The sequence below is a fragment of the Oncorhynchus gorbuscha genome, unplaced genomic scaffold, assembly GCF_021184085.1.
Source record: "Oncorhynchus gorbuscha isolate QuinsamMale2020 ecotype Even-year unplaced genomic scaffold, OgorEven_v1.0 Un_scaffold_295, whole genome shotgun sequence".
In the NCBI taxonomy this organism is placed as follows: Eukaryota; Metazoa; Chordata; class Actinopteri; order Salmoniformes; family Salmonidae; genus Oncorhynchus; species Oncorhynchus gorbuscha.
Window position 1 is genome coordinate 408,664 of NW_025745159.1, and position 25,517 is coordinate 434,180.

Below are 25,517 nucleotides of genomic sequence, written 5' to 3' on the forward strand. Positions count from 1 at the left end.
GTGGAGCGAGATGTGGAGTGAGAGACGCACCAGATTTGAAAACATCTCAGTCCTCTGAACACACAGTTCATTATAGGAGGAGACTGTCGTCTGTAAACGGGTACAACACGATATAGCTCGTTGCAATGTCCGACATTTTGCCTTTTGGCTAGAAGTTTAGTAAACAACACTTCGACAAAAAGGATTAACTTTCTTTCTGAAACAATAACTAGGTAAGTAACGTTAACTAGTTGTCTACGCAACGTTAACGTCTGTCTCAGGCTTGTGTATGTATATATATATATATATTACATTTTAGTATGTGAGTTGCTAACATTTAGCATATTAACTTTAAGCTAGTAATCCAATTGTTTAACAAGCAAAGCTAACTAGTAATAATAGAACAAACAATGGACTCTACATTGCAATGACATTCTGAAATTGCAACTGCTTTTTAACATTTTTGTTTTTGACGCCAGCCAGCCAGTCAGCCAAGTCAGTCTTTTAGCTAGCCAGCCAGCCAGCCAGCCAGCCAGTCAGCCAACCAGTCTTTTTTAGCTAGCCAGCCAGCCAGCCAGTCAGCCAGTCAGTTAATGGGTCTCTAGGGAGAGGGAAGGAGAGGGAAGGAGGGGAAGGAGAGGGAAGGAGGGAGGGAAGGAGGGGGAAGGAGGGGAAGGAGAGGGAAGGAGAGGGAAGGAGAGGGAAGGAGAGGGAAGGAGAGGGGGAAGGAGGGGAAGGAGGGGAAGGAGGGGAAGGAGGGGAAGGAGAGGGAAGGAAGAGGGAAGGAGGGGAAGGAGAGGGAAGGAGGGGAAGGAGGGGAAGGAGAGGGAAGGAGGGGAAGGAGAGGGAAGGAGGGGAAGGAGGGGAAGGAGAGGGAAGGAGAGGGAAGGAGGGGGAAGGAGAGGGAAGAGGGAGGGAAGGAGCCAGTGTCCCCAGCCTCAGTAGAGGGTGTTTTTGGCGGTCGCAGTTCAGTTTTGAGCGGGCGACTGGGAGCCATGGAGATATCGACCCGGAACAGTTTAAAACCCCCAAAACGGGATTTAAATGCCGTTTATCAACAACAACATAACAACTACGGAGTTGTTGTCACAGTCGTCGACTGCTAGTTAGCTTCTGGTTGTTTGTTTTTATCCACTTGGAAAGTTAAAAGTAACTACTCTCATAACCTGTTAACTATTGACCACTTTTTAATTTGATTTAAAAATAAATGATAGCTGAAGTCAGCTAGATATATTTGTATTTACCAAAATTGAGTACAGTTTACATGTTTGTTTAATTTGAGCTAACTAGCTAGCTACATTAATTGACTTAGAGCTAACGTTAGCTAGTTAGCTTGTTTACAACAAAAGTGACCTTTTTTTGTCTAACTGCACTGTTTTTCCAATGTCTTCTCACAGATCAGTTTGAAACACCAGACCCGTCAGTCACCCGGTGAAATATTTGTGTTTCTACATCTGAAAGGCAGTATGGAGCACTGTCTCAGACCAGATGGCACTTTCCACAACCTCAAAGACCTGCAATATGGAGCTTGTCATGACAGCGGATACCTGGACAGCGGCTACAGCTCTAAGATTGAGAGTGGAGAGACCTTTGACCTCTCAAAGTGTTTTTTATCTTCCGACGGTTTTCACGAAACGCCTAAAGAGAACGTTTCACGGACGGGCGAACCTCTGTCACCCAGAAAGAACAGACGACAAGCGGGCGTCAGAAGTCCGCAGAGAGACATCCTGAAGGAGCAGCCGCTGAGGAACGGCTGGTGCGAAACTCCCAAAGTATCCAGGAGAGAGCCGTTGCTGAGAAGACGTCTCCTCGTGTCCAAAACCGCAGACGATACAGAAACGCCACGCACTAAAAGGACTGACTGGTCATCCAACGGGAGAACCGAACACGGCTCAAATGTGGTCTTTGACTCGCCGGATGCCTTTACTATCGGAGCTTTGGCTTCGAGCGCTTTAAAACCAGAAGACGCGCTTCTGTCCGGCAGGAAACTGCGCCTCCTCTTCTCTCTTGTAAAAACGTCGACGCTCGAAGATGGTGAATGCAACATGACCAACGTCTTTGAGAGAAAGGCGTCTGCTACGTCGCTCTCAGATGTAGACCTGGAAGAGAGCGTCGGTCCCTCAGACCTTACCACGGAGATGCTGGAGACCCCACGCTATAGCAGATTAACGCCCTCGGCCAAAGACAACTTCCAGACTCCGGTCAACAACGACGTAGCGGCTAACCTCTCGGACAGCCTGAGTGTCCTGAGCACCCCTACTCCTAAATATCACTTTGACACCCCTTCCTCCACCCCTACTCGTAAACTCTACGACCGCTCTATGTCTGAGGACAGTGGCTTCAGCTCCTTGGCTCTGGATAAATCCCAGGAGGTAGACAATGATGGTTCTTTCCAGGAGCTGCTGCTGTTGTCGTCGGGTAGCTCCAGGTGCAAGGAGACCCCCAGCAGACTGACTGAGATGATGATGATGAAGAGGAGGTAGGCTAGATAGCTTTTTGACTTTCATTGAACGCCCTAGAACAGTGTTTCTCATCACCAATCCTTGAGTACCCTCAACAGTATATACAAATGTTGAGAAGGTTGCGTTGTGAAACATTGCTGTAGAACGTTTCAGTGTTGTATGTTTATGGTGTTTTTGTAGCTAATAATTGTAATATTTAATAATTTTAGTTGTACTTGGTGTAATTCAGTTTGTTTGCTTCTGTTTGGTTTTTTTTGTGAAGTTATTTATGATCATCAAAAATTATGATCATCAGGTCCAGACTGGAGCGCCAGCGTCGCCTCTCCACTCTCCGAGAGGGGGGTTCCCAGTCTGAGGGGGACCGGGACGTGAGGAACCTGGCAGCCCACAGAACTCATCGCAGAGAGAAGAAGAACCTCGTATCCCAGGACCATCTGGAGCTCAGCTTCTTCAAGGAGGACGACGACAGTGACGTCTTCCCGGATGTGACGCCGCCGAAAACAACAACAACAACAACCGCCGCCGCTAAGCTAGAGGACCTGTCCTTCACACCGGCCCTGCAGATGGTCCGGGCCCTGTCATCCAGGATGTTGTTGGAGCGCACCAGTCTGGAGGAACTGCTGAGGGTCTCTGAGAAGGAGGCCTCCAGGACCACCATGCCCCTGGCTGGGCTGATCGGCAGGAAGATGGGCCTGGGGAAGGTAGACATCCTTACCGAGCTGAAGAAGAAGAATCTCAGACACATCCTGGCTAAGATCCTCAATCAGCTGTCCTCTGAAGATGTCTATAGGTGAGGATTTTAATACAGTACCTCCAGAAAGTCCTCATACCCCTTCACTTATTCCACATTTTGTTCTTGTTACAGCCTGAATTAAAAAATGGATTAAATGTATGTTTTTGTTCCCTTACAATACACCATAATGATGTTTTTTTTTATAGAAATTGTAGCAAATTTATTGAGAATTTTGGTCGGACGGCCAGCTCTAGACAGTCTGGGTAGCTCAGTTTGGTCAGACGGCCAGCTCTAGACAGTCTGGGTAGCTCAGTTTGGTCAGACGGCCAGCTCTAGACAGTCTGGGTAGCTCAGTTTGGTCAGACGGCCAGCTCTAGACAGTCTGGGTAGCTCAGTTTGGTCAGACGGCCAGCTCTAGACAGTCTGGGTAGCTCAGTTTGGTCAGACGGCCAGCTCTAGACAGTCTGGGTAGCTCAGTTTGGTCGGGAAGGCCAGCTCTAGACAGTCTGGGTAGCTCAGTTTGGTCCTAGGCCAGCTCTAGACAGAGTCTGGGTAGCTCAGTTTGGTCGGGAAGGCCAGCTCTAGACAGTCTGGGTAGCTCAGTTTGGTCGGGACGGCCAGCTCTAGACAGTCTGGGTAGCTCAGTTTGGTCAGGGCCAGCTCTAGACAGAGTCTGGGTAGCAGCTCTAGACAGTCTGGGTAGCTCAGTTTGGTCGGGACGGCCAGCTCTAGACAGAGTCTGGGTAGCTCAGTTTGGTCGGGAAGGCCAGCTCTAGACAGTCTGGGTAGCTCAGTTTGGTCGGGACGGCCAGCTCTAGACAGAGTCTGGGTAGTTCAGATACAACCTGTCAACTCTGGGACCCTCATATAGACGGGTGTGTTTCTCTCTAAATCAATGTCCAAACTATTGAATTGAATACAGGTGGACACCAATCGGGTTGTAGCGACGTCTCGCGGATGATCGAAGAAGGTCGGGGATGCACCAGTGTCATAACAAAAGGGCTCTGAAATATTTAACTAAATAAGATTTCTGTATTTCATTTTGATAAAATGTGTGGACGGATTCAAAACATGTTTTCAACTTTGTCATTTTGTTGAGGGGTGTTTTGTGTGCAAATGGGTGAGAAACAAAACCATTTTGGAATTCAGCGCTGTGACCACAACAAAACATGTGGAATAAGACCAGGGCTATATGAATACTCTCTGAAAGGTGTGTGTGTGTGTGTGTGTGTGTGTGTGTGTGTGTGTGTGTGTGTGTGTGTGTGTGACCAGGGCTGTGTGTGTGTGTGTGTGTGTGTGTGTGTGTGTGTGTGTGTGTGTGTGTGTGTGTGTGTAATCAAAACATGTGGAATAAGACCAGGGCTATATGAATACTCTCTGAAAGGTGTGTGTGTGTGTGTGTGTGTGTGTGTGTGTGTGTCAAAAACGCTTGCTAGAACATTCTATTACCACGTCATTGTCATCACATTGTTGCGTGTGTTCTCCTGGTCTACAGGGTCGGTCAGGTGTCCCGGAGCTGGGATGAGATCATAGTTCAGAACAAGATGTCCAGCCGCAGGAGGAGACGCTACCTGACGGACGTCAAGGCCTCTCTGGAGGTGAGGTTGTCTCCTGTAACCGTGTGTCAGCATCGATCTAGAAAAGCACTTTGTCTGGGGCCACTATTATTAGCGTCTCAGTAGGAGTGCTGATCTAGGATCAGGTCCCATCTGCCCATGTAGTCTTATTCATTAGGATCTAGGATCAGGTCCCATCTGTCTATGTAGTCTTATTCATTAGAATCTAGGATCAGGTCCCATCTGTCTATGTAGTCTTATTCATTAGGATCTAGGATCAGGTCCCATCTGTCCATATAGTCTTATTCATTAGGATCTAGGATCAGGTCCATGTAGTCGTATTCATTAGGATCTAGGATCAGGTCCATGTAGTCTTATTCATTAGGATCTAGGATCAGGTCCCATCTGTCCATATAGTCTTATGGATCAGGTCCGCGTAGGTTCTGGGATCAGGTCCGTGTTGCCAGTAGGTTCTGGGATCAGGTCCGTGTTGCCAGTAGGGTCTAGGATCAGGTCCGTGTTGCCAGTAGGGTCTAGGATTAGGTCCGTGTTGCCAGTAGGGTCTAGGATCAGGTCCGTGTTGCCAGTAGGGTCTAGGATCAGGTCCGTGTTGCCAGTAGGGTCTAGGATCAGGTCCGTGTTGCCAGTAGGGTCTAGGATCAGGTCCGTGTTGCCAGTAGGGTCTAGGATCAGGTCCGTGTTGCCAGGGTCTAGGATCAGGTCCGTGTTGCCAGTAGGGTCTAGGATCAGGTCCGTGTCCGTGTTGGATCCCGTGTTGCCAGTAGGGTCTAGGATCAGGTCCGTGTTGCCAGGGGTCTAGGATCAGGTCCGTGTTGCGGTCCGTGTTGCCAGTAGGGTCTAGGATCAGGTCCGTGTTGCCAGTAGGGTCTAGGATCAGGTCCGTGTTGCCAGTAGGGTCTAGGATCAGGTCCGTGTTGCCAGTCAGGGTTGCCAGTAGGATCAGGTCCGTGTTGCCAGTAGGGTCTAGGATCAGGTCCGTGTTGCCAGTAGGGTCTAGGATCAGGTCCGTGTTGCCAGTAGGGTCTAGGATCAGGTCCGTGTTGCCAGTAGGGTCTAGGATCAGGTCCGTGTTGCCAGTAGGGTCTAGGATCAGGTCCGTGTTGCCAGTAGGGTCTAGGATCAGGTCCGTGTTGCCAGTAGGGTCTAGGATCAGGTCCGTGTTGCCAGTAGGGTCTAGGATCAGGTCCGTGTTGCCAGTAGGGTCTAGGGGTCCGTGTCGGGTCTAGGATCAGGTCCGTGTTGTCAGTAGGTCTAGGATCAAAGGACAAACTGATCCTAGGATCAGGTCCTACTGATTGTCTTTCAGTAGGGGTTAAAGGACAAACACTGTTCATTCACTCCTACTGATTCTCTTTATGAATACAGGGTTACTTTCACCAACACTGTTCATTCCGTGTGTGTGTGTGTGTGTGTGTGTGTGTGTGTGTGTGTGTGTGTGTGTGTGTGTGTGCAGCTTGGCAGTGCAGTCCATGTCCCTGATGCAGAGACCAGGTTGACCCTGCCGAGCCGGTCTGTCCTGAAGTCAGTCCAGGCCCAGTCCAGGACCCCCAGTACCAGCATCCGTGGTACCCCCCAGTCAGGAACGGGCACTTCAACCCCCGTCCAGCACAACTCAGCCAGCAAGCAGGACCTGTTCATACAGGTGAGTCCCCTGTGTCATGTTATGTGGCCCTAAGTTTCAGGTATATTTCATAAAAAATAAGACATTAGTTTATGGCCGTTATTAATTAAAACGCACATCCAACTAACGTTGCTATTTTAATGATGTCTCGTTGCTGTAAGTTTATCAAATCAGCCAAATGTGGATCCTTCCCTGTAGACAAGGACACTAGCTCTGTTAGGTAGTGGATCCCTCCCTGTAGACAAGGACACTAGCTCTGTTAGGTTGTGGATCCCTCCCTGTAGACAAGGACACTAGCTCTGTTGTAATGGATCCTTCCCTGTAGACAAGGACACTAGCTCTGTTGTAGTGGATCCCTCCCTGTAGACAAGGACACTAGCTCTGTTAGGTTGTGGATCCCTCCCTGTAGACAAGGACACTAGCTCTGTTAGGTAGTGGATCCTTCCCTGTAGACAAGGACACTAGCTCTGTTGTAGTGGATCCCTCCCTGTAGACAAGGACACTAGCTCTGTTGTAGTGGATCCTTCCCTGTAGACAAGGACACTAGCTCTGTTAGGTAGTGGATCCCTCCCTGTAGACAAGGACACTAGCTCTAATCTCTGTTTTATATTGTGTTTTCTGTCCTCCTAGGTGGCCAAAACCCTCTTCACTGACGAATGTCTGAAGCCCTGCCCTCGGTGCCGGCACCCTGCTCGGTGTCACTCGGTGAAGATGGAGGCCGTGTGTAGCAGCGTTGACTGTGGATTCCGGTTCTGTACCGGCTGCCTTTGTGCCTTCCACGGATCCAGAGAATGCGCTAGCCTGTCGGCCAAGAGACGGAGCAGGACGGACGTTCTTCCCGGGAGCGCTCGGAGCAAACGCAATGTCAGGAGACTGTGAATGTGTGGTTTTAAAAGAAAAACATTTATTATGTTGTTTTGCAATTCTTTGTACTTCCTGTCCCCTCTTTTAAAACATTTGTTTAGCTCGGATATGTTTTTAATTATGGGTCGGAGAGGAGCCGAGATAGGAGAACCAATCAGAGATGAAATGGCTGCTGAATGCTGGGCTCCTCCATTGACTGAATGTTGTTTTCTCGTCTCGACTGAATTGGTTTTATATGAATGTTTCTGTACATTGTCTACATTTGCACATTTATTTTTAATAAAGTTGTACTTTTTTACATATTTTACTTGACGCTGTAATGTAACAGAATGTGGAAAACGTCTAGGGGTCTGAATACTTTCCCGAATGCACTGAAGGCCTCCATCACCCTGCAGAATGGATCCCAGTTTGATCCTCGCATGAGCTCTTTGAACAGGGACAAATCGTACTACACCGGCTCCGACGCTCGTCTTGTGTGGCAGGGCTTGCGGACCACAAAGGGAAACCCAGCCGCGAGCTGCCCAGTGACACGAGCCTAAACCAGGCGAGCTAAATCACTTCTATGCTCTGCTTCGAGGCAAGCAACACTGAGGCATGCATGAGAGCACCAGCTGTTCCGGACGACTGTGTGATCACGCTCTCCGTAGCCGACGTGAGTAAGACCTTTTAAACAGGTCAACATTCACAAGGCTGCTGGGCCAGACGGATTACCAGGACGTGTGCTGACCAACTGGCAGGTGTCTTCGCTGACATTTTCAACATGTCCCTGATTGAGTCTGTAATACCAACACGCTTCAAGCAGACCACTATAGTCCCTGTGCCCAAGAACACTAATGTAACCTGCCTAGATGACTACAGACCCGTAAGCACTCACATCTGTAGCCATGAAGTGCTTTGAAAGGCTGGTCTTGGCTCACATCAACAGCATCCTCCCAGAAACTCTAGACCTACTCCAATTTGCTACCGCCCAAGCAGATCCACAGATGATGCAATCTCTATATCACTCCACACTGCCCTTTCCCACCTGAACAAAAGGAACACCTATGTGAGAATGCTGCTCATTGACTACAGCTCAGCATTCAACACCATAGTGCCCTCAAAGCTCATTAATAAGCTAAGGATCCTGGGACTAAACACCTCCCTCTGCAACTGGATCCTGGACTTCCTGACGGGCCGCCCCTAGGTCGTAAGGGTAGGTAAACAACACATCCGCCACGCTGATCCTCAACACTGGGGCCCCTCAGGGGTGTGTTCTCAGCCCCCTCCTGTACTGGACTACAGGAAAAGGAGCACCGAGCACGTCCCCATTCTCATCGACAGGGCTGTAGTGGAGCAGGTTGAGAGCTTCAAGTTCCTTGGTGTCCACATCACCAACAAACTAGAATGGTCCAAACACACGAAGACAGTCGTGAAGAGGGCACGACAAAACCTATTTCCCCTCAGGAGACTGAAAAGATTTGACATGGGTCCTGAGATCCTCAAAAGGTTCTACAGCTGCACCATCGAGAGCATCGTGACCGGTTGCATCACTACCTGGTATGGCAACTGCTCGGCCTCCAACCGCAAGGCGCTACAGAGGGTAGTGTGTACGGCCCAGTACATCACTGGGGCAAAGCTTCCTGCCATCCAGGACCTCTATACCAGGAGGTGTCGGAGGAAGGCCCCTCAAATTGTCATAGAGCCCAGCCACCCCAGTCATAGAACGTTTCTTTATACTACCGCATGGCAAGCGGTTTCCAAAGTGCCAAGTCTAGGACAAAAAGGCTTCTCAACAGTTTTTACCCCCAAGACATAAGACTCCTCAATGGGTAATCAAATGGCTACCTGGACTATTTGCATTGTGTGCCCCCCCCAACGTCGCTACTCTCTGTTTATCATATATGCATAGTCACTTTAACTATACATTCATGTACATACTACCTCAATTGTCCCGACCACCCGGTGCTCCCACACATTGGCTAACCGGGCTATCTGCACTGTGTGCCACCAACCATTCTGATGCTGCTGCTACTCTCTGTTCATTATATACGCACTGTCACTTTAACCATATCTACATACTACCTCAATCAGCCCGACTAACCGGTGTCTTTATGTAGCCTCTACTGTATGTAGCCTCTACTGTATGTAGCCTCTCTACTGTATGTAGCCCTCTACTGTATGTAGCCTCTCTACTGTATGCCCCCTCTACTGTATGTAGCCCCTCTACTGTATGTAGCCCCTCTACTGTATGTAGCCCCTCTACTGTATGTAGCCCCTCTACGGTATGTAGCCCTCTACTGTATATAGCCCCTCTACTGCCTCTCTACTGTGTAGCCCTCTACTGTATGTATGTAGCCTCTCTACTGTATGTAGCCTCTCTACTGTATGTAGCCCTCTACTGTATGTAGCCCCTCTACCGTATGTAGCCCTCTACCGTATGTAGCCCTCTACCGTATGTAGCCCCTCTACCGTTTGTAGCCCCTCTCTAGCCCCTCTACCGTAGCCTCTCTACCGTATGTAGCCTCTCTACCGTATGTAGCCCCTCTACTGTATGTAGCCTCTCTACTGTATAAAGCCTGTCTTTTTACTATAGTTTTATTTCTTTATCTATTGTTCACCTAATACCTTTTTGCACTATTGGTTAGAGCCTGTGAGTAACACCTGTTGTATTCGGCAAATAAACTTTGATTTGATTTGACAATGTGTTTTGTACAACACCGCTGTGTCGAAATATTTATTTTTGCGGTTATGCCGCCCTCTACTGGTTGTCGTTCACTTGACTGTCGCACTCACTGGGAAAGTACTACGGTCTATTTCCTCTCTGAAATAGAATACATGTCGGTGTGCATAGTAGCGTGCTATGTTTAATCATCTATACTTTACAATGAGACGACTGAATAAAATGCAATATAATTAGTAGTTTTAAAAGCTGGCACTCCAGTTATTGTTTCCTCAGCGTCACGACTACTGCTCCCCTCTTCTGCAATGTGATTGAGTTCACTTCCATAGCAACCCCTCTGTCGGTAATTACACACTGAACGGTCTGGTGACGGCGGGTCAGAGGTGTTCAGGGTTAGATATAGAGACCCCTGGCTGAGGTTTCTGGGGTGAATTATAACTAAGGACAACTGAAGTATGTTGGGGAAGATTACAACAGGTGAGTTCCGGGAATTCTAGAAAAAACTGAATTAAAACTCTGCGGTGAGAGAACTTTCAACGTTAAAAACAACTAGGAACTTTCAATGCGTTCAAGACAACTAAGAACTGGGGTGAACGCTTTGGCGACTGGGGAAAATCGTTTTGAACGGTCTTTCAAGTCGGGTCTCTTTCTAGAGCGCCGAGTTCAAGATCCCCGACGTCATGATTTGAGCTCGTTTCCTGAGTTTTCGGTTGTCTTAGACGCTTTGGAATTCGGGGATTTCCGAGTTCCCAGTTTATCTGAAGGTGGCATCAGTTGTCTTAAATTTAATTTAAAAAATTCTTCCATAGATCCACCTTACCTTACCATCGATAATTTCGTGAGTAACCAATTTATAAAAATATATATTTTAAAAAACGAATACCTTTTTCAAATCGTTTCAACATGTCACATTATAGACTACTGTACTGTTAGTTGAACAACTTTTAATATGACTTTATGATTCTGGTAAGGGATTTAAAGTGAACGCTGTAGCCCCCCCCCATATCAACACATTGAAAACTAATTAACCCATGTCTTCTGTTCGATGTCCACAGGAGGACTGTCTGTCTTCTGATGATGTTCTGGTGCACTTCTTTAACGACTTCCTCAGTCTGCCTGTAAACATCCGGTCACATTTCTACTTTTGCCATATTATTTAATTTATTCAGTAACAAAAAGTGTTATTTTCACTGTGGGATGAATGCCAGAACTTTTGTCAAGCACAACGTGGTTGGAAATGGTTATAAATGTGGATTTGCTTGATTTCAGCTTTCCTCAAACGGTTGATCAGATTTTAAGATACTTTACTAGTTACATGAGCTACTCTTTCTCTGCATCTATTCTGTCAGATTCTGAGAAAATAATGTCCCAAATGTCCTGGTTTCCTTCCGACCCAGTCGTTCCCTGAGTGTGTACAGTACAACCAGGAGACTGGTGTGTTTGAGGTGGTCAGTGATGCAGCGGTGGCTCTGTCTAGGAGGATCAGGTCAGCCCTGCAGTACTTTAAATCACAACCTCTCACTGACCCAACAGAGCTGACTGCTAGACCAGTGGTGGACAACCACTACACTGTTCTGGTCAGTCCACATTCTCCTGTTCCTTTATAGAATGTCATCTTGATATAGAATACTGCATTGTGGGGGTTGGGGGGTGGGGGGCTTTCAGGTGAGTATTTCACTGTACTGTTTTAACACCTATTGTATATTGTTCAATTGACAAATCAACTTTGATTTGCCAACCACTACATTGCACTCATAAGTTCTCATCAAACTAAAGAGGATTGCTTTGAAAAAATAAAGTATTTTCAAGTTTCTCATCAGATTAGTTGGTTGATTTAATGCTATGGAGTTTTATGAAATCAGACACCTGTGTGTGTGACATCATCTAAATGAGAATAATAATCATTGTCTGAACAGTGCTTGGACAGAGAACAGGGAGTGGAGTGGATCCTAAAAGAAAGACTACCCTTGTTTATTGAAAGTGACTGCTACTTCGAGTACAGGTAATCCCCAATGTTTTATTACTGGGGGTCAGAAGTAGACCTATAGGTTGGGTGGAAGTAGACCTTTTGGTTGGGTGGAAGTAGACCTATAGGTAGAAGTAGACCTATAGGTTGGGTGGAAGTAGACCTATAGGTTGGGTAGAGACCTATAGGTTGGGTAGAAGTAGACCTGGTTGGGTAGAAGTAGACCTATAGGTTGGGTGGAAGTAGACCTATAGGTTGGGTGGAAGTAGACCTATAGACCTATAGGTTGGGTGGAAGTAGACCTATAGGTAGAAGTAGACCTATAGGTTGGGTGGAAGTAGACCTATAGGTTGGGTAGAAGTAGACCTATAGGTTGGGTAGAAGTAGACCTATAGGTTGGGTGGAAGTAGGTTGGGTACCCTATAGGTTGGGTGGAAGTAGACCTATAGGTTGGGTAGAGACCTATAGGTTGGGTAGAAGTAGACCTATATGTTGGGTGGAAGTAGACCTATAGGTTGGGGAGAAGTAGACCTATAGGTTGGGTGGAAGTAGACCTATAGGTTGAGTCAGAAGTAGACCTATAGGTTGGGTAGAAGTAGACCTATAGGTTGGGTGGAAGTAGACCTATAGGTTGGGTGGAAGTAGACCTATATAAAACTGTATTTTTTTGTGAAGAATCGACAACAAGTGGGACACAATCATGAAGTGGAACGACATTTATTGGATATTTCAAACTTTTTTAACAAATCAAAAACTGAAAAATTGGGCGTGCAAAATGATTCAGCCCCTTAAGTTAATACTTTGTAGCGCCACCTTTTGCTGCGATTACAGCTGTAAGTCGCTTGGGGTATGTCTCTATCAGTTTTGCACATCGAGAGACTGACATTTTTTCCCATTCCTCCTTGCAAAACAGCTCGAGCTCAGTGAGGTTGGATGTAGAGCATTTGTGAACAGCAGTTTTCAGTTCTTTCCACAGATTCTCCATTCGATTCAGGTCTGGACTTTGACTTGGCCATTCTAACACCTGGATATGTTTATTTTTGAACCATTCCATTGTAGATTTTGCTTTATGTTTTGGATCATTGTCTTGTTGGAAGACAAATCTCCGTCCCAGTCTCAGGTCTTTTGCAGACTCCATCATGTTTTCTTCCAGAATGGTCCTGTATTTGGCTCCATCCATCTTCCCATCAATTTTAACCATCTTCCCTGTCCCTGCTGAAGAAAAGCAGGCCAAAACCATGATGCTGCCACCACCATGTTTGACAGTGGGGATGGTGTGTTCAGGGTGATGCGCAGTGTTGCTTTTACGCCAAACATAGCATTTTGCATTGTTGCCAAAAAGTTCAATTTTGGTTTCATCTGACCAGAGCACCTTCTTCCACATGTTTGATGTGTCTCCCAGGTGGCTTGTGGCAAACTTTAAACAACACTTTTTATGGATATCTTTAAGAAATGGCTTTCTTCTTGCCACTCTTCCATAAAGGCCAGATTTGTGCAATATACGACTGATTGTTGTCCTATGGACAGAGTGTCCCACCTCAGCTGTAGATCACTGCAGTTCATCCAGAGTGATCATGGGCCTCTTGGCTGCATCTCTGATCAGTCTTCTCCTTGTATGAGCTGAAAGTTTAGAGGGACGGCCAGGTCTTGGTAGATTTGCAGTGGTCTGATACTCCTTCCATTTCAATATTATCGCTTGCACAGTGCCCCTTGGGATGTTTAAAGCTTGGGAAATCTTTTTGTATCCAAATCCGACTTTAAACTTTTTCACAACAGTATCTCAGACCTGCCTGGTGTGTTCCTTGTTCTTCATGATGCTCTCTGCGCTTTTAACGGACCTCTGAGACTATCACAGTGCAGGTGCATTTATACGGAGACTTGATTACACACAGGTGGATTGTATTTATCATCATTAGTCATTTAGGTCAACATTGGATCATTCAGAGATCCTCACTGAACTTCTGGAGAGAGTTTGCTGCACTGAAAGTAAAGGGGCTGAATAATTTTGCACGCCCAATTTTTCCGTTTTTGATTTTGTTAAAAAAGTTTAAAATATCCAAAAAATGTTGTTCCACTTCATGATTGTGTCCCACTTGTTGTTGATTCTATTCCATTCTATTATATTCCATTCCATTCCATTCCATTCTATTCTATTCCATTCCATTCCATTCCATTATATTCCATTCCATTCAATTCCATTCCTTTCCATTCTATTATATTCCATTCTATTATATTCCATTCCATTATATTCTATTCAATTACATTATATTATATTCCATTCCATTCCATTCCATTCTATTCCATTCCATTCCATTCCATTCTATTCTATTCCATTCCATTATATTCCATTATATTCCATTATATTCCATTCCATTATATTCTATTCCATTCTATTCCATTCCATTCCATTATATTCCATTCTATTCTATTCTATTCTATTCCATTATATTCTATTCCATTCCATTATATTCTATTCCATTCCATTCTATTATATTCCATTCCATTCCATTATATTCCATTCCATTCCATTCCATTCCATTCCATTCTATTATATTATATTCCATTCCATTCCATTCTATTATATTCCATTCCATTCCATTCCATTCTATTCTATTCCATTCCATTCCATTCCATTCCATTCCATTCAATTCCATTCCTTTCCATTCTATTATATTCCATTCTATTATATTCCATTCCATTATATTCTATTCAATTACATTATATTATATTCCATTCCATTCCATTCTATTCCATTCCATTCCATTGCATTATATTCAATTACATTATATTCCATTATATTCCATTCCATTATATTCTATTCCATTCTATTCCATTCCATTCCATTATATTCCATTCTATTCTATTCTATTCTATTCCATTATATTCTATTCCATTCCATTATATTCTATTCAATTACATTATATTATATTCCATTCCATTCCATTCCATTCCATTCTATTCTATTCCATTCCATTCCATTGCATTATATTCAATTACATTATATTCCATTATATTCCATTCCATTATATTCTATTCCATTCTATTCCATTCCATTCCATTATATTCCATTCTATTCTATTCTATTCTATTCCATTATATTCTATTCCATTCCATTATATTCTATTCCATTCCATTCCATTATATTCCATTCCATTATATTCCATTCCATTATATTCCATTCCATTCCATTATATTCCATTCCATTCCATTATATTCCATTCCATTATATTCCATTCCATTCCATTCCATTATATTCCATTCCATTCCATTATATTCCATTCCATTCCATTCCATTCCATTATATTCCATTCCATTCCATTATATTCCATTCCATTATATTCCATTCCATTATATTCCATTCCATTCCATTATATTCCATTCCATTATATTCCATTCCATTCCATTATATTCCATTCCATTCCATTATATTCCATTCCATTCCATTATATTCCATTCCATTATATTCCATTCCATTCCATTATATTCTATTCCATTATATTCCATTCCATTATATTCTATTCTATTCCATTCCATTCCATTCCATTATATTCCATTCCATTATATTCCATTCCATTCCATTATATTCCATCCCATTCCATTCCATTCCATTATATTCCATTCCATTATATTCCATTCCATTATATTCCATTCCATTATATTCCATTCCATTCCATTATATTCCATTCCATTATATTCCATTCCATTCCATTATATTCCATTCCATTCCATTCCATTCCATTCCATTATATTCCATTCCATTCCATTCCATTATATTCCATTCCATTCCATTATATTCCATTATATTCCATTCCATTCCATTATATTCTATTCCATTCCATTCCATTCCATTATATTCCATTCCATTATATTCCTGTCATAGCTTTGTCTGACCCTCCATTCCTGCACTTTGTGACAAATGTTGTTTTTAAGGCTTTTATAAATAACGTTTTGATTGATTGATGTGTGTTTGATGCTTGACGGTGTTTCCTAAGGTTAGCGAAGCTGCTCTCTCAGTGGGGCCCACAGGGCTGGAACCAGACGAGGGATGGTACCTCAGTCCAGCCCCCTGTCACCACAGAGCCTGTCTGTCCTTCCCCTGGGCCCGATGACAGAGAGACCCCGATGAAGGTCCTCTATGTGTCACTGGGACAGGTCAGCAGATCCTGCTTATTCACATAGATGGTATATCTCAGTATGATGTCAGTATGGTTCAGTACAGCGGAGATGATATATCTCAGTATGGTTCAGTACAGCGGAGATGATATATCTCATTATGGTTCAGTACAACGGAGATGATATATCTCAGTATGATGTCAATATTGTTCAGTACAGCGGAGATGATATATCTCAGTATGATGTCAGTATGGTTCAGTACAGCGGAGATGATATATCTCATTATGGTTCAGTACAACGGAGATGATATATCTCAGTATGATGTCAATATTGTTCAGTACAACGGAGATGATATATCTCAGTATGATGTCAGTATGGTTCAGTACAGCGGAGATGATATATCTCAGTAAGATGTCAATATGGTTCAGTACAGCGGAGATGATATATCTCAGCATGATGTCAATATGGTTCAGTACAGCGGAGATGATATATCTCAATATGATGTCAATATGGTTCAGTACAGCGGAGATGATATATCTCAGTATGATGTCAATATGGTTCAGTACAGCGGAGATGATATATCTCAGTATGATGTCAATATGGTTCAGTACAGCGGAGATGATATATCTCAGCATGATGTCAATATGGTTAAGTACAGCGGAGATGATATATCTCATTATGGTTCAGTACAACGGAGATGATATATCTCAGTATGATGTCAATATGGTTCAGTACAGCGGAGATGATATATCTCAGCATGATGTCAATATGGTTCAGTACAACGGAGATGATATATCTCAGTATGATGTCAATATGGTTCAGTACAACGGAGATGATATATCTCAGCATGATGTCAATATGGTTCAGTACAGCGGAGATGATATATCTCAGTATGATGTCAATATGGTTCAGTACAGCGGAGATGATATATCTCAGTATGATGTCAATATGGTTCAGTACAATGGAGGTAATTATTTGTCATAAATAAACACTTGTTTTGTGGTGTTGGTAAAACAGTAGTTTACTTTATATACTGTGTATGATCCAGGTATTTCTCTGTCTCTGTCACCCCAGGCAACACTTCCCTGTAGTCACACTGGGTTTGTTTGTGTGTCTGCAGGCCTCAGTAACAGACATGTTGACAATGGCTAAGGACAAGGACAAGCAGCTGCCTGTCTGTACCCAGTCTGTGAGAACCCCGGTGTGCTCCCTGGGCCGGGAGGGACAGAGGGGTCCGGCCTCAGCCTGCTTCTCCTGCATCCCTGACTCGGAGTCCTATGCCCTGTCCTCCTCACTCCTCGTCTCCTTTCCTCTCTGCTCTTCACTCCCGGACTGTCCTCTCTGCTCTTCACTTCTAGACTGGGACAAGAGACGGGGAGACCACAGCGCAGAGCAGGAGATGAAAGTCTACCTCACAGAGACAGAGGCAAAGACAGAGATAGAGGCAGGAACTACAGATGAGGATAATGGGGACCCCAAGCCCCAGAGTCCCGTCTGTTCTACCACTGATGATGAGACGGTTGGTCCCCACACTGAGAGCCCCTTTGAGGGAGGTCCAGCCACCAGCCACAGCAGACTGAAGGAGCAGCAGGAGGAGGGTGACCTTGAGTTCCATGACCTTGAGTTCTATGATGTCACTGCTAGTATCCATGGTGATAGACAGGGCCTTGGTGACTTTAAGGACTTCTTAAAGGGAACACTAGGAGAGAAGCTTTTGCGTCTGTGGATGGATATAGAGAGACTGAAGACCCTACAGGACGACAGGAGGAGAATCAGGTATTCATACACACATTCAGTACTTCATATACACATTCAGTACTTCATATACACATTCAGTACTTCATATACACATTCAGTACTTCATATACACATTCAGTACTTCATATACACATTCAGTACTTCATAAACACATTCAGTACTTCATAAACACATTCAGTACTTCATAAACACATTCAGTACTTCATATACACATTCAGTACTTCATAAACACATTCAGTACTTCCTATACACATTCAGTACTTCATAAACACATTCAGTACTTCATAAACACATTCAGTACTTCATATACACATTCAGTACTTCATAAACACATTCAGTACTTCATAAACACATTCAGTACTTCATAAACACATTCAGTACTTCAATGCATTCAGTACTTCCTATACACATTCAGTACTTCATAAACACATTCAGTACTTCATAAACACATTCAGTACTTCATAAACACATTCAGTACTTCATAAACACATTCAGTACTTCAATGAAACAAAGTATATACTTCTTAGCAAATTCAGTACAATTTCTAAACAAGTCAAAATGTTGCTAAACACATTGTCTGGGAGTGGCCTGATGGGGAGGGGAAAGCAGAACATTTTCTCTTATTGGCAGAGAGGTTTGGAACTCTCTTTCTTATTTCTATTAACTAATTCAGTACGGTGATGTCACCATGGAAGGCCAAAACCATCCCACCAAAACAGGCTGACATTTCAAAGCTCATAGTGTGAAAATATGTATAAAACACAAAATCATAGTTTTGACTGCACTGGGCCTTTAACCCGTAACTCCTAACCTTCACCTTAACCTTCCTGACCCCAACCCCAACCCTGATTGTTTTCAACCTAAAAACCCCAACCCCAACCCCAACCCCAACCCTGATAACCCTTCTTCTTATAACTCCTAACATTCAAAATGTTGCCCTGGGACCCCAACCCTCACCCTGAACCCATTTAACCCATTTAACCTTCACCATAACCCGGACAAACCTGATGTCACCATGGAACCCAAAACCTTCATCCCACCAAAACAGGCTGACATTTCAACTAGTAAAATTCACCTTAACCCTGGGAAATCAACCCTGCACTGGGCCTTAAACCCATAACTCCTAACCTTCACCTTAACCCTGACCCCAACCCCAACCCCAACCCTTAACCCATAACCCTAACCTTCAACCTGAACCCTGACCCTGACCCCCCCTTAACCCCATAACCCCAACCCACCTTAACCCATAACCCTGACCCCAACCCTCCCCAACCCTTAACCCATAACTCCTAACCACCTTAACCCTGACCCCAACCCTGTAACCCCAACCCCAACCCTAACCCATAACTCCTCCTTCACCCCCTGACCCCCAACCCTAACCCCAACCCTTAACCCATAACTCCTAACCTTCACCTGAACCCTGACCCCAACCCTAACCCCAACCCTAACCCATAACCCTAACCTTAACCCTTAACCCATAACTCCTAACCTTCACCTGAACCCTGACCCCAACCCTTAACCCCAACCCTTAACCCTGAACTCTTAACCTTCACCTAACCCTGACCCCAACCCTAACCCTAACCCTCCTAACCCTAACCTAACCCCTAACCCTAACCCTAACCTAACCCTAACCTAACCTAACTCCTAACCTGAACCTAACCTAAACCTAACCCTAATCCTAACCCTAACCCTAACCCTAACCTAACCCTAATCCTAACCCTAACCCTAACCCTAACCCTAATCCTAACCCTAATCCTAACCCTAACCCTAATCCTAACCCTAATCCTAACCCTAACCCTAATCCTAACCCTAACCTAACCTAACCCCTAACCCTAACCTAATCCTAACCTAACCCTAACCCTAACCCTAACCCTAATCCTAACCCTAACCTAACCCTAACCCTAACCCTAACCCTAACCCTAACCCTAATCCTAACCCTAACCCTAACCCTAACCCTAACCCTAACCTCCCCTAACCCTAATCCTAACCCTAATCCTAATCCTAACCCTAATCCTAACCCTAACCCTAACCCTAATCCTAACCCTAACCCTAACCCTAACCCTAACCCTAACCCTAACCCTTCATTGAAGTATAGAACCTGAGATGACAATGAGCCTTCCTCTTAACCAATGACGTGGACAGAACCATCTTCAATGATTGATTGATTGATTGATTGATTGTTTCAGGCATTTGGTCCAGATGCGAAGCTGCTACCTGCTGACCGGTGGCCAGAGCAGTCTGAATGGTGAGCTGTTGACCAGACTGGGTCTCTCTACCTCCCCCTGCTGGAGAGAGGACAGACTGCAGAGAGTTCAGCCCCACGTCACTGAGGCACTGCTCTGCTACTGGTGAGGAGACAGACTGACATCCACACCAGGGGTTTTTAAACCTCTCCTCTGGGACCCCCAGACGGTCCATGTCTTTTAAACTACTCCAGAGCTCCTCGATTTAACATTGTGGTCATGTTTATATACTGTTTTACCCACTTCGTATGTATAAACTGTATTCTAGTCAAGGCCCATCCTCTATAACTACTGTCAAAACAACATCCTATATAACTACTGTTAAAACACCATCCTCTATAACTACTGTTAAAACAACATCCTCTATAACTACTGTCAAAACACCATCCTCTATAACTACTGTCTATACACACCATCCTATATAACTACTGTCTATACACACCATCCTCTATAACTACTGTCTATACACCATCCTCTATAACTACTGTCTATACACACCATCCTATATAACTACTGTCTATACACACCATCCTCTATAAATACTGTCTATACACACCATCCTCTATAACTACTGTCTATACACACCACCATCCTATATAACTACTGTCTATACACACCATCCTATATAACTACTGTCTATACTGTCTATACACACCATCCTATATAACTACTGTCTATTCATGTTATCTATGTTCCAGGGGTCCCAGGTCCATGTTGTGTTCCAGGGGTCCCAGGTTCATGTTGTGGTTGTGTTCCAGGGGTCCCAGGTTCATGTTGTGGTTGTGTTCCAGGGGTCCCAGGTTCATGTTGTGTCCCAGGGGTCCCAGGTTCATGTTGTGTTCCAGGGGTCCCAGGTTCATGTTGTGGTTGTGTTCCAGGGGTCCCAGGTTCATGTTGTGGTTGTGTTCCAGGGGTCCCAGGTTCATGTTGTGGTTGTGTTCCAGGGGTCCCAGGTTCATGTTGTGGTTGTGTTCCAGGGGTCCCAGGTTCATGTTGTGGTTGTGTTCCAGGGGTCCCAGGTTCATGTTGTGTCCCAGGGGTCCCAGGTTCATGTTGTGTCCCAGGGGTCCCAGGTTCATGTTGTGGTTGTGTTCCAGGGGTCCCAGGTTCATGTTGTGTCCCAGGGGTCCCAGGTTCATGTTGTGTTCCAGGGGTCCCAGGTTCAGGATGAGCCGGAGAGCAGTAGATCCTCTCAGACTGTCACTGCGGAGGAACGGACAGCTACACCCTCCCTCTGGTGTGAACCCTAACCCTCGTTACATCAACCTCCACCCCCTCCGGGCTCACACCTCTATCCCTCGACCTACCATCCGCCCAGACACCTCTCTACCCAGAGGCAGGACCCCCACACCAGCTCACACACAGGTACTAGGTGTGACCGACAGAGAGTTGAGATAAGAGCTTTGAAATGTCTTTATTTTATGAGAAGCGCTATATAAGTTGAATACAGTCGTATTATTCTGTGTGGTGTCAGACAGGTTAGTAATGTCATATTATTCTGTGTGTGTGGTGTCAGACAGGTTAGTAATGTCGTATTATTCTGTGTGGTGTCAGACAGGTTAGTAATGTCGTATTATTCTGTGTGTGGTGTCAGACAGGTTAGTAATGTCGTATTATTCTGTGTGGTGTCAGACAGGTTAGTAATGTCGTATTATTCTGTGTGGTGTCAGACAGGTTAGTAATGTCGTATTATTCTGTGTGGTGTCAGACAGGTTAATAATGTCGTATTATTCTGTGTGGTGTCAGACAGGTTAGTAATGTCGTATTATTCTGTGTGGTGTCAGACAGGTTAATAATGTCGTATTATTCTGTGTGGTGTCAGACAGGTTAATAATGTCGTATTATTCTATGTGGTGTCAGACAGGTTAATAATGTCATATTATTCTGTGTGGTGTCAGACAGGTTAATAATGTCGTATTATTCTGTGTGGTGTCAGACAGGTTAGTAAAGTCATATTATTCTGTGTGGTGTCAGACAGGTTAGTAAAGTCATATTATTCTGTGTGGTGTCAGACAGGTTAGTAATGTCATATTATTCTGTGTGGTGTCAGACAGGTTAGTAATGTCATATTATTCTGTGTGTGTGGTGTCAGACAGGTTAGTAAAGTCATATTATTCTGTGTGGTGTCAGACAGGTTAGTAAAGTCATATTATTCTGTGTGTGTGGTGTCAGACAGGTTAGTAATGTCATATTATTCTGTGTGGTGTCAGACAGGTTAGTAAAGTCGTATTATTCTGTGTGTGTGGTGTCAGACAGGTTAGTAATGTCGTATTATTCTGTGTGGTGTCAGACAGGTTAGTAAAGTCATATTATTCTGTGTGGTGTCAGACAGGTTAATAATGTCGTATTATTCTGTGTGTGTGGTGTCAGACAGGTTAGTAAAGTCATATTATTCTGTGTGGTGTCAGACAGGTTAGTAATGTCGTATTATTCTGTGTGGTGTCAGACAGGTTAGTAAAGTCATATTATTCTGTGTGTGTGGTGTCAGACAGGTTAGTAATGTCGTATTATTCTGTGTGTGTGGTGTCAGACAGGTTAGTAAAGTCATATTATTCTGTGTGGTGTCAGACAGGTTAGTAATGTCGTATTATTCTGTGTGGTGTCAGACAGGTTAGTAAAGTCATATTATTCTGTGTGGTGTCAGACAGGTTAGTAATGTCGTATTTTTCTGTGTGGTGTCAGACAGGTTAGTAAAGTCATATTATTCTGTGTGGTGTCAGACAGGTTAGTAATGTCGTATTATTCTGTGTGTGTGGTGTCAGACAGGTTAGTAATGTCGTATTATTCTGTGTGGTGTCAGACAGGTTAGTAAAGTCATATTATTCTGTGTGGTGTCAGACAGGTTAGTAAAGTCATATTATTCTGTGTGGTGTCAGACAGGTTAGTAAAGTCATATTATTCTGTGTGTGGTGTCAGACAGGTTAGTAATGTCGTATTATTCTGTGTGGTGTCAGACAGGTTAGTAAAGTCATATTATTCTGTGTGTGTGGTGTCAGACAGGTTAGTAAAGTCATATTATTCTGTGTGGTGTCAGACAGGTTAGTAAAGTCATATTATTCTGTGTGTGTGGTGTCAGACAGGTTAGTAATGTCATATTATTCTGTGTGGTGTCAGACAGGTTAGTAAAGTCGTATTATTCTGTGTGTGTGGTGTCAGACAGGTTAGTAATGTCGTATTATTCTGTGTGGTGTCAGACAGGTTAGTAAAGTCATATTATTCTGTGTGGTGTCAGACAGGTTAGTAAAGTCATATTATTCTGTGTGGTGTCAGACAGGTTAGTAATGTCGTATTATTCTGTGTGGTGTCAGACAGGTTAGTAAAGTCATATTATTCTGTGTGGTGTCAGACAGGTTATAATCTATTATTCTGTGTGTGTGGTGTCAGACAGGTTAGTAAAGTCAATTATTCTGTCAGACAGGTTATTATTATTCTGTGTGGTGTCAGACAGGTTAGTAAAGTCATATTATTCTGTGTGTGTGGTGTCAGACAGGTTAGTAATGTCGTATTATTCTGTGTGTGTGGTGTCAGACAGGTTAGTAAAGTCATATTATTCTGTGTGGTGTCAGACAGGTTAGTAATGTCGTATTATTCTGTGTGGTGTCAGACAGGTTAGTAAAGTCATATTATTCTGTGTGGTGTCAGACAGGTTAGTAATGTCGTATTTTTCTGTGTGGTGTCAGACAGGTTAGTAATGTCATATTATTCTGTGTGGTGTCAGACAGGTTAGTAAATTATTCTGTGTGTGTGGTGTCAGACATAATTATTCTGTGTGGTGTCAGACAGGTTAGTAAAGTCATATTATTCTGTGTGGTGTCAGACAGGTTAGTAAAGTCATATTATTCTGTGTGGTGTCAGACAGGTTAGTAAAGTCATATTATTCTGTGTGTGGTGTCAGACAGGTTAGTAATGTCGTATTATTCTGTGTGGTGTCAGACAGGTTAGTAAAGTCATATTATTCTGTGTGTGTGGTGTCAGACAGGTTAGTAATGTCGTATTATTCTGTGTGGTGTCAGACAGGTTAGTAATGTCGTATTATTCTGTGTGGTGTCAGACAGGTTAGTAAAGTCATATTATTCTGTGTGTGTGGTGTCAGACAGGTTAGTAATGTCGTATTATTCTGTGTGTGTGGTGTCAGACAGGTTAGTAAAGTCATATTATTCTGTGTGGTGTCAGACAGGTTAGTAATGTCGTATTATTCTGTGTGGTGTCAGACAGGTTAGTAAAGTCATATTATTCTGTGTGGTGTCAGACAGGTTAGTAATGTCGTATTTTTCTGTGTGGTGTCAGACAGGTTAGTAAAGTCATATTATTCTGTGTGGTGTCAGACAGGTTAGTAATGTCGTATTATTCTGTGTGTGTGGTGTCAGACAGGTTAGTAATGTCGTATTATTCTGTGTGGTGTCAGACAGGTTAGTAAAGTCATATTATTCTGTGTGGTGTCAGACAGGTTAGTAAAGTCATATTATTCTGTGTGGTGTCAGACAGGTTAGTAAAGTCATATTATTCTGTGTGTGGTGTCAGACAGGTTAGTAATGTCGTATTATTCTGTGTGGTGTCAGACAGGTTAGTAAAGTCATATTATTCTGTGTGTGTGGTGTCAGACAGGTTAGTAAAGTCATATTATTCTGTGTGGTGTCAGACAGGTTAGTAAAGTCATATTATTCTGTGTGTGTGGTGTCAGACAGGTTAGTAATGTCGTATTTTTCTGTGTGGTGTCAGACAGGTTATGCCAGCAGCAGTCCTGTTGTAGCGCCCTGGAGGATGGAGAGGATGTTACAGGCTCTATGTGTGGACTCACAGGCCGGGTTCTACTTCACACGCTACTGTGAACGCTCTGGAAACCCGGTATAGACAGCTCTGTCTGTCTGTCTGTCTGTCTGTCTGTCTGTCTGTCTGTCTGTCTGTCTGTCTGTCTGTCTGTCTGTCTGTCTGTCTGTCTGTCTGTCTGTCTGTCTGTCTGTCTGTCTTCTGTCTCTCTCTCTCTCTCTCTCTCTCTCTCTCTCTCTCTCTCTCTCTCTCTCTCTCTCTCTCTCTCTCTCTCTCTCTCTCTCTCTCTCTCTCTCTCTCCTCTGTCTGTCTGTCTGTCTGTCTGTCTGTCTGTCTGTCTGTCTGTCTGTCTGTCTGTCTGTCTGTCTGTCTGTCTGTCTGTCTGTCTGCCTGCCTGCTGCTCTCTCTGCTCTGCTCTGCTCTCTGCCTCTGCCTGCTCTCTGCTCTCTCTCTGCTCTCTGCCTCTCCTCTGCTGCCTGCCTGCCTGCCTGCCTCCTCCTGCCTGCCTGCCTGCCTGCCTGCCTGCCTGCCTGCCTGCCTGCCTGCCTGCCTGCCTGCCTGCCTGCCTGCCTGCCTGCCTGCCTGCCTGCCTGCCTGCCTGCCTGCCTGCCTGCCTGCCTGCCTCCCTCCCATAGTGCTGTTGTAGCTGTATTGTACAACATAAATAAATAGGTCTTCCTGTATCTTGTCAGCTGTGGGAGAATGCCGTCCACTGCTGGTGTGATCTGCAGCAATACCACCAGCTCTTCTACCAAGATGGACTGGATCCCTACAG

General features: G+C 44.3%; 2 protein-coding genes across 3 annotated transcripts in view; both read left to right on the forward strand.

The window, feature by feature from the left end:
• The first annotated feature begins 12 nt into the window (after positions 1-12).
• LOC124017647 (F-box only protein 43-like) lies at positions 13-7,538 on the forward strand. Of its 2 annotated transcripts, none has more exons than XM_046332907.1 (6): positions 13-212; positions 1,377-2,458; positions 2,737-3,231; positions 4,670-4,772; positions 6,205-6,393; positions 7,003-7,538. In XM_046332907.1, the coding sequence occupies exons 2-6, from the start codon at positions 1,446-1,448 to the stop codon at positions 7,249-7,251; spliced, it is 2,049 nt and encodes a 682-aa protein (XP_046188863.1). In that variant the 5' UTR covers positions 13-212; positions 1,377-1,445; the 3' UTR covers positions 7,252-7,538. The 2 variants fall into 2 exon arrangements, with proteins under 2 accessions (XP_046188863.1, XP_046188864.1); XM_046332908.1 differs by lacking the exon at positions 13-212 and adding an exon at positions 968-1,128.
• Positions 7,539-10,111: 2,573 nt separating this feature from the next.
• LOC124017622 (regulator of G-protein signaling 22-like) overlaps positions 10,112-25,517 on the forward strand; it is a 43,693-nt gene continuing 28,287 nt past the window's right edge. The window contains exons 1-11 of the mRNA XM_046332875.1: positions 10,112-10,372; positions 10,705-10,733; positions 10,951-11,013; positions 11,293-11,472; positions 11,812-11,897; positions 15,854-16,013; positions 17,095-17,750; positions 19,919-20,080; positions 21,127-21,340; positions 24,695-24,820; positions 25,435-25,517. The exon at positions 25,435-25,517 is cut by the window's right edge and continues 19 nt beyond it. Coding sequence (XP_046188831.1) covers positions 10,351-10,372; positions 10,705-10,733; positions 10,951-11,013; positions 11,293-11,472; positions 11,812-11,897; positions 15,854-16,013; positions 17,095-17,750; positions 19,919-20,080; positions 21,127-21,340; positions 24,695-24,820; positions 25,435-25,517 — 1,781 coding nt within the window. The 5' untranslated portion in view covers positions 10,112-10,350. The remainder of the gene's footprint in view (positions 10,373-10,704; positions 10,734-10,950; positions 11,014-11,292; positions 11,473-11,811; positions 11,898-15,853; positions 16,014-17,094; positions 17,751-19,918; positions 20,081-21,126; positions 21,341-24,694; positions 24,821-25,434) is intronic.

Bases quoted from the DNA above. Each gene is read 5' to 3' on its own strand.
- LOC124017647 (XM_046332907.1), top strand. From the start codon at position 1,446: ATGGAGCACTGTCTCAGACCAGATGGCACTTTCCACAACCTCAAAGAC. The intron at 2,459-2,736 runs GTAGGCTAGATA...TATGATCATCAG, and splicing joins ATGATGATGATGAAGAGGAG to GTCCAGACTGGAGCGCCAGC. The intron at 4,773-6,204 runs GTGAGGTTGTCT...GTGTGTGTGCAG, and splicing joins ACGTCAAGGCCTCTCTGGAG to CTTGGCAGTGCAGTCCATGT.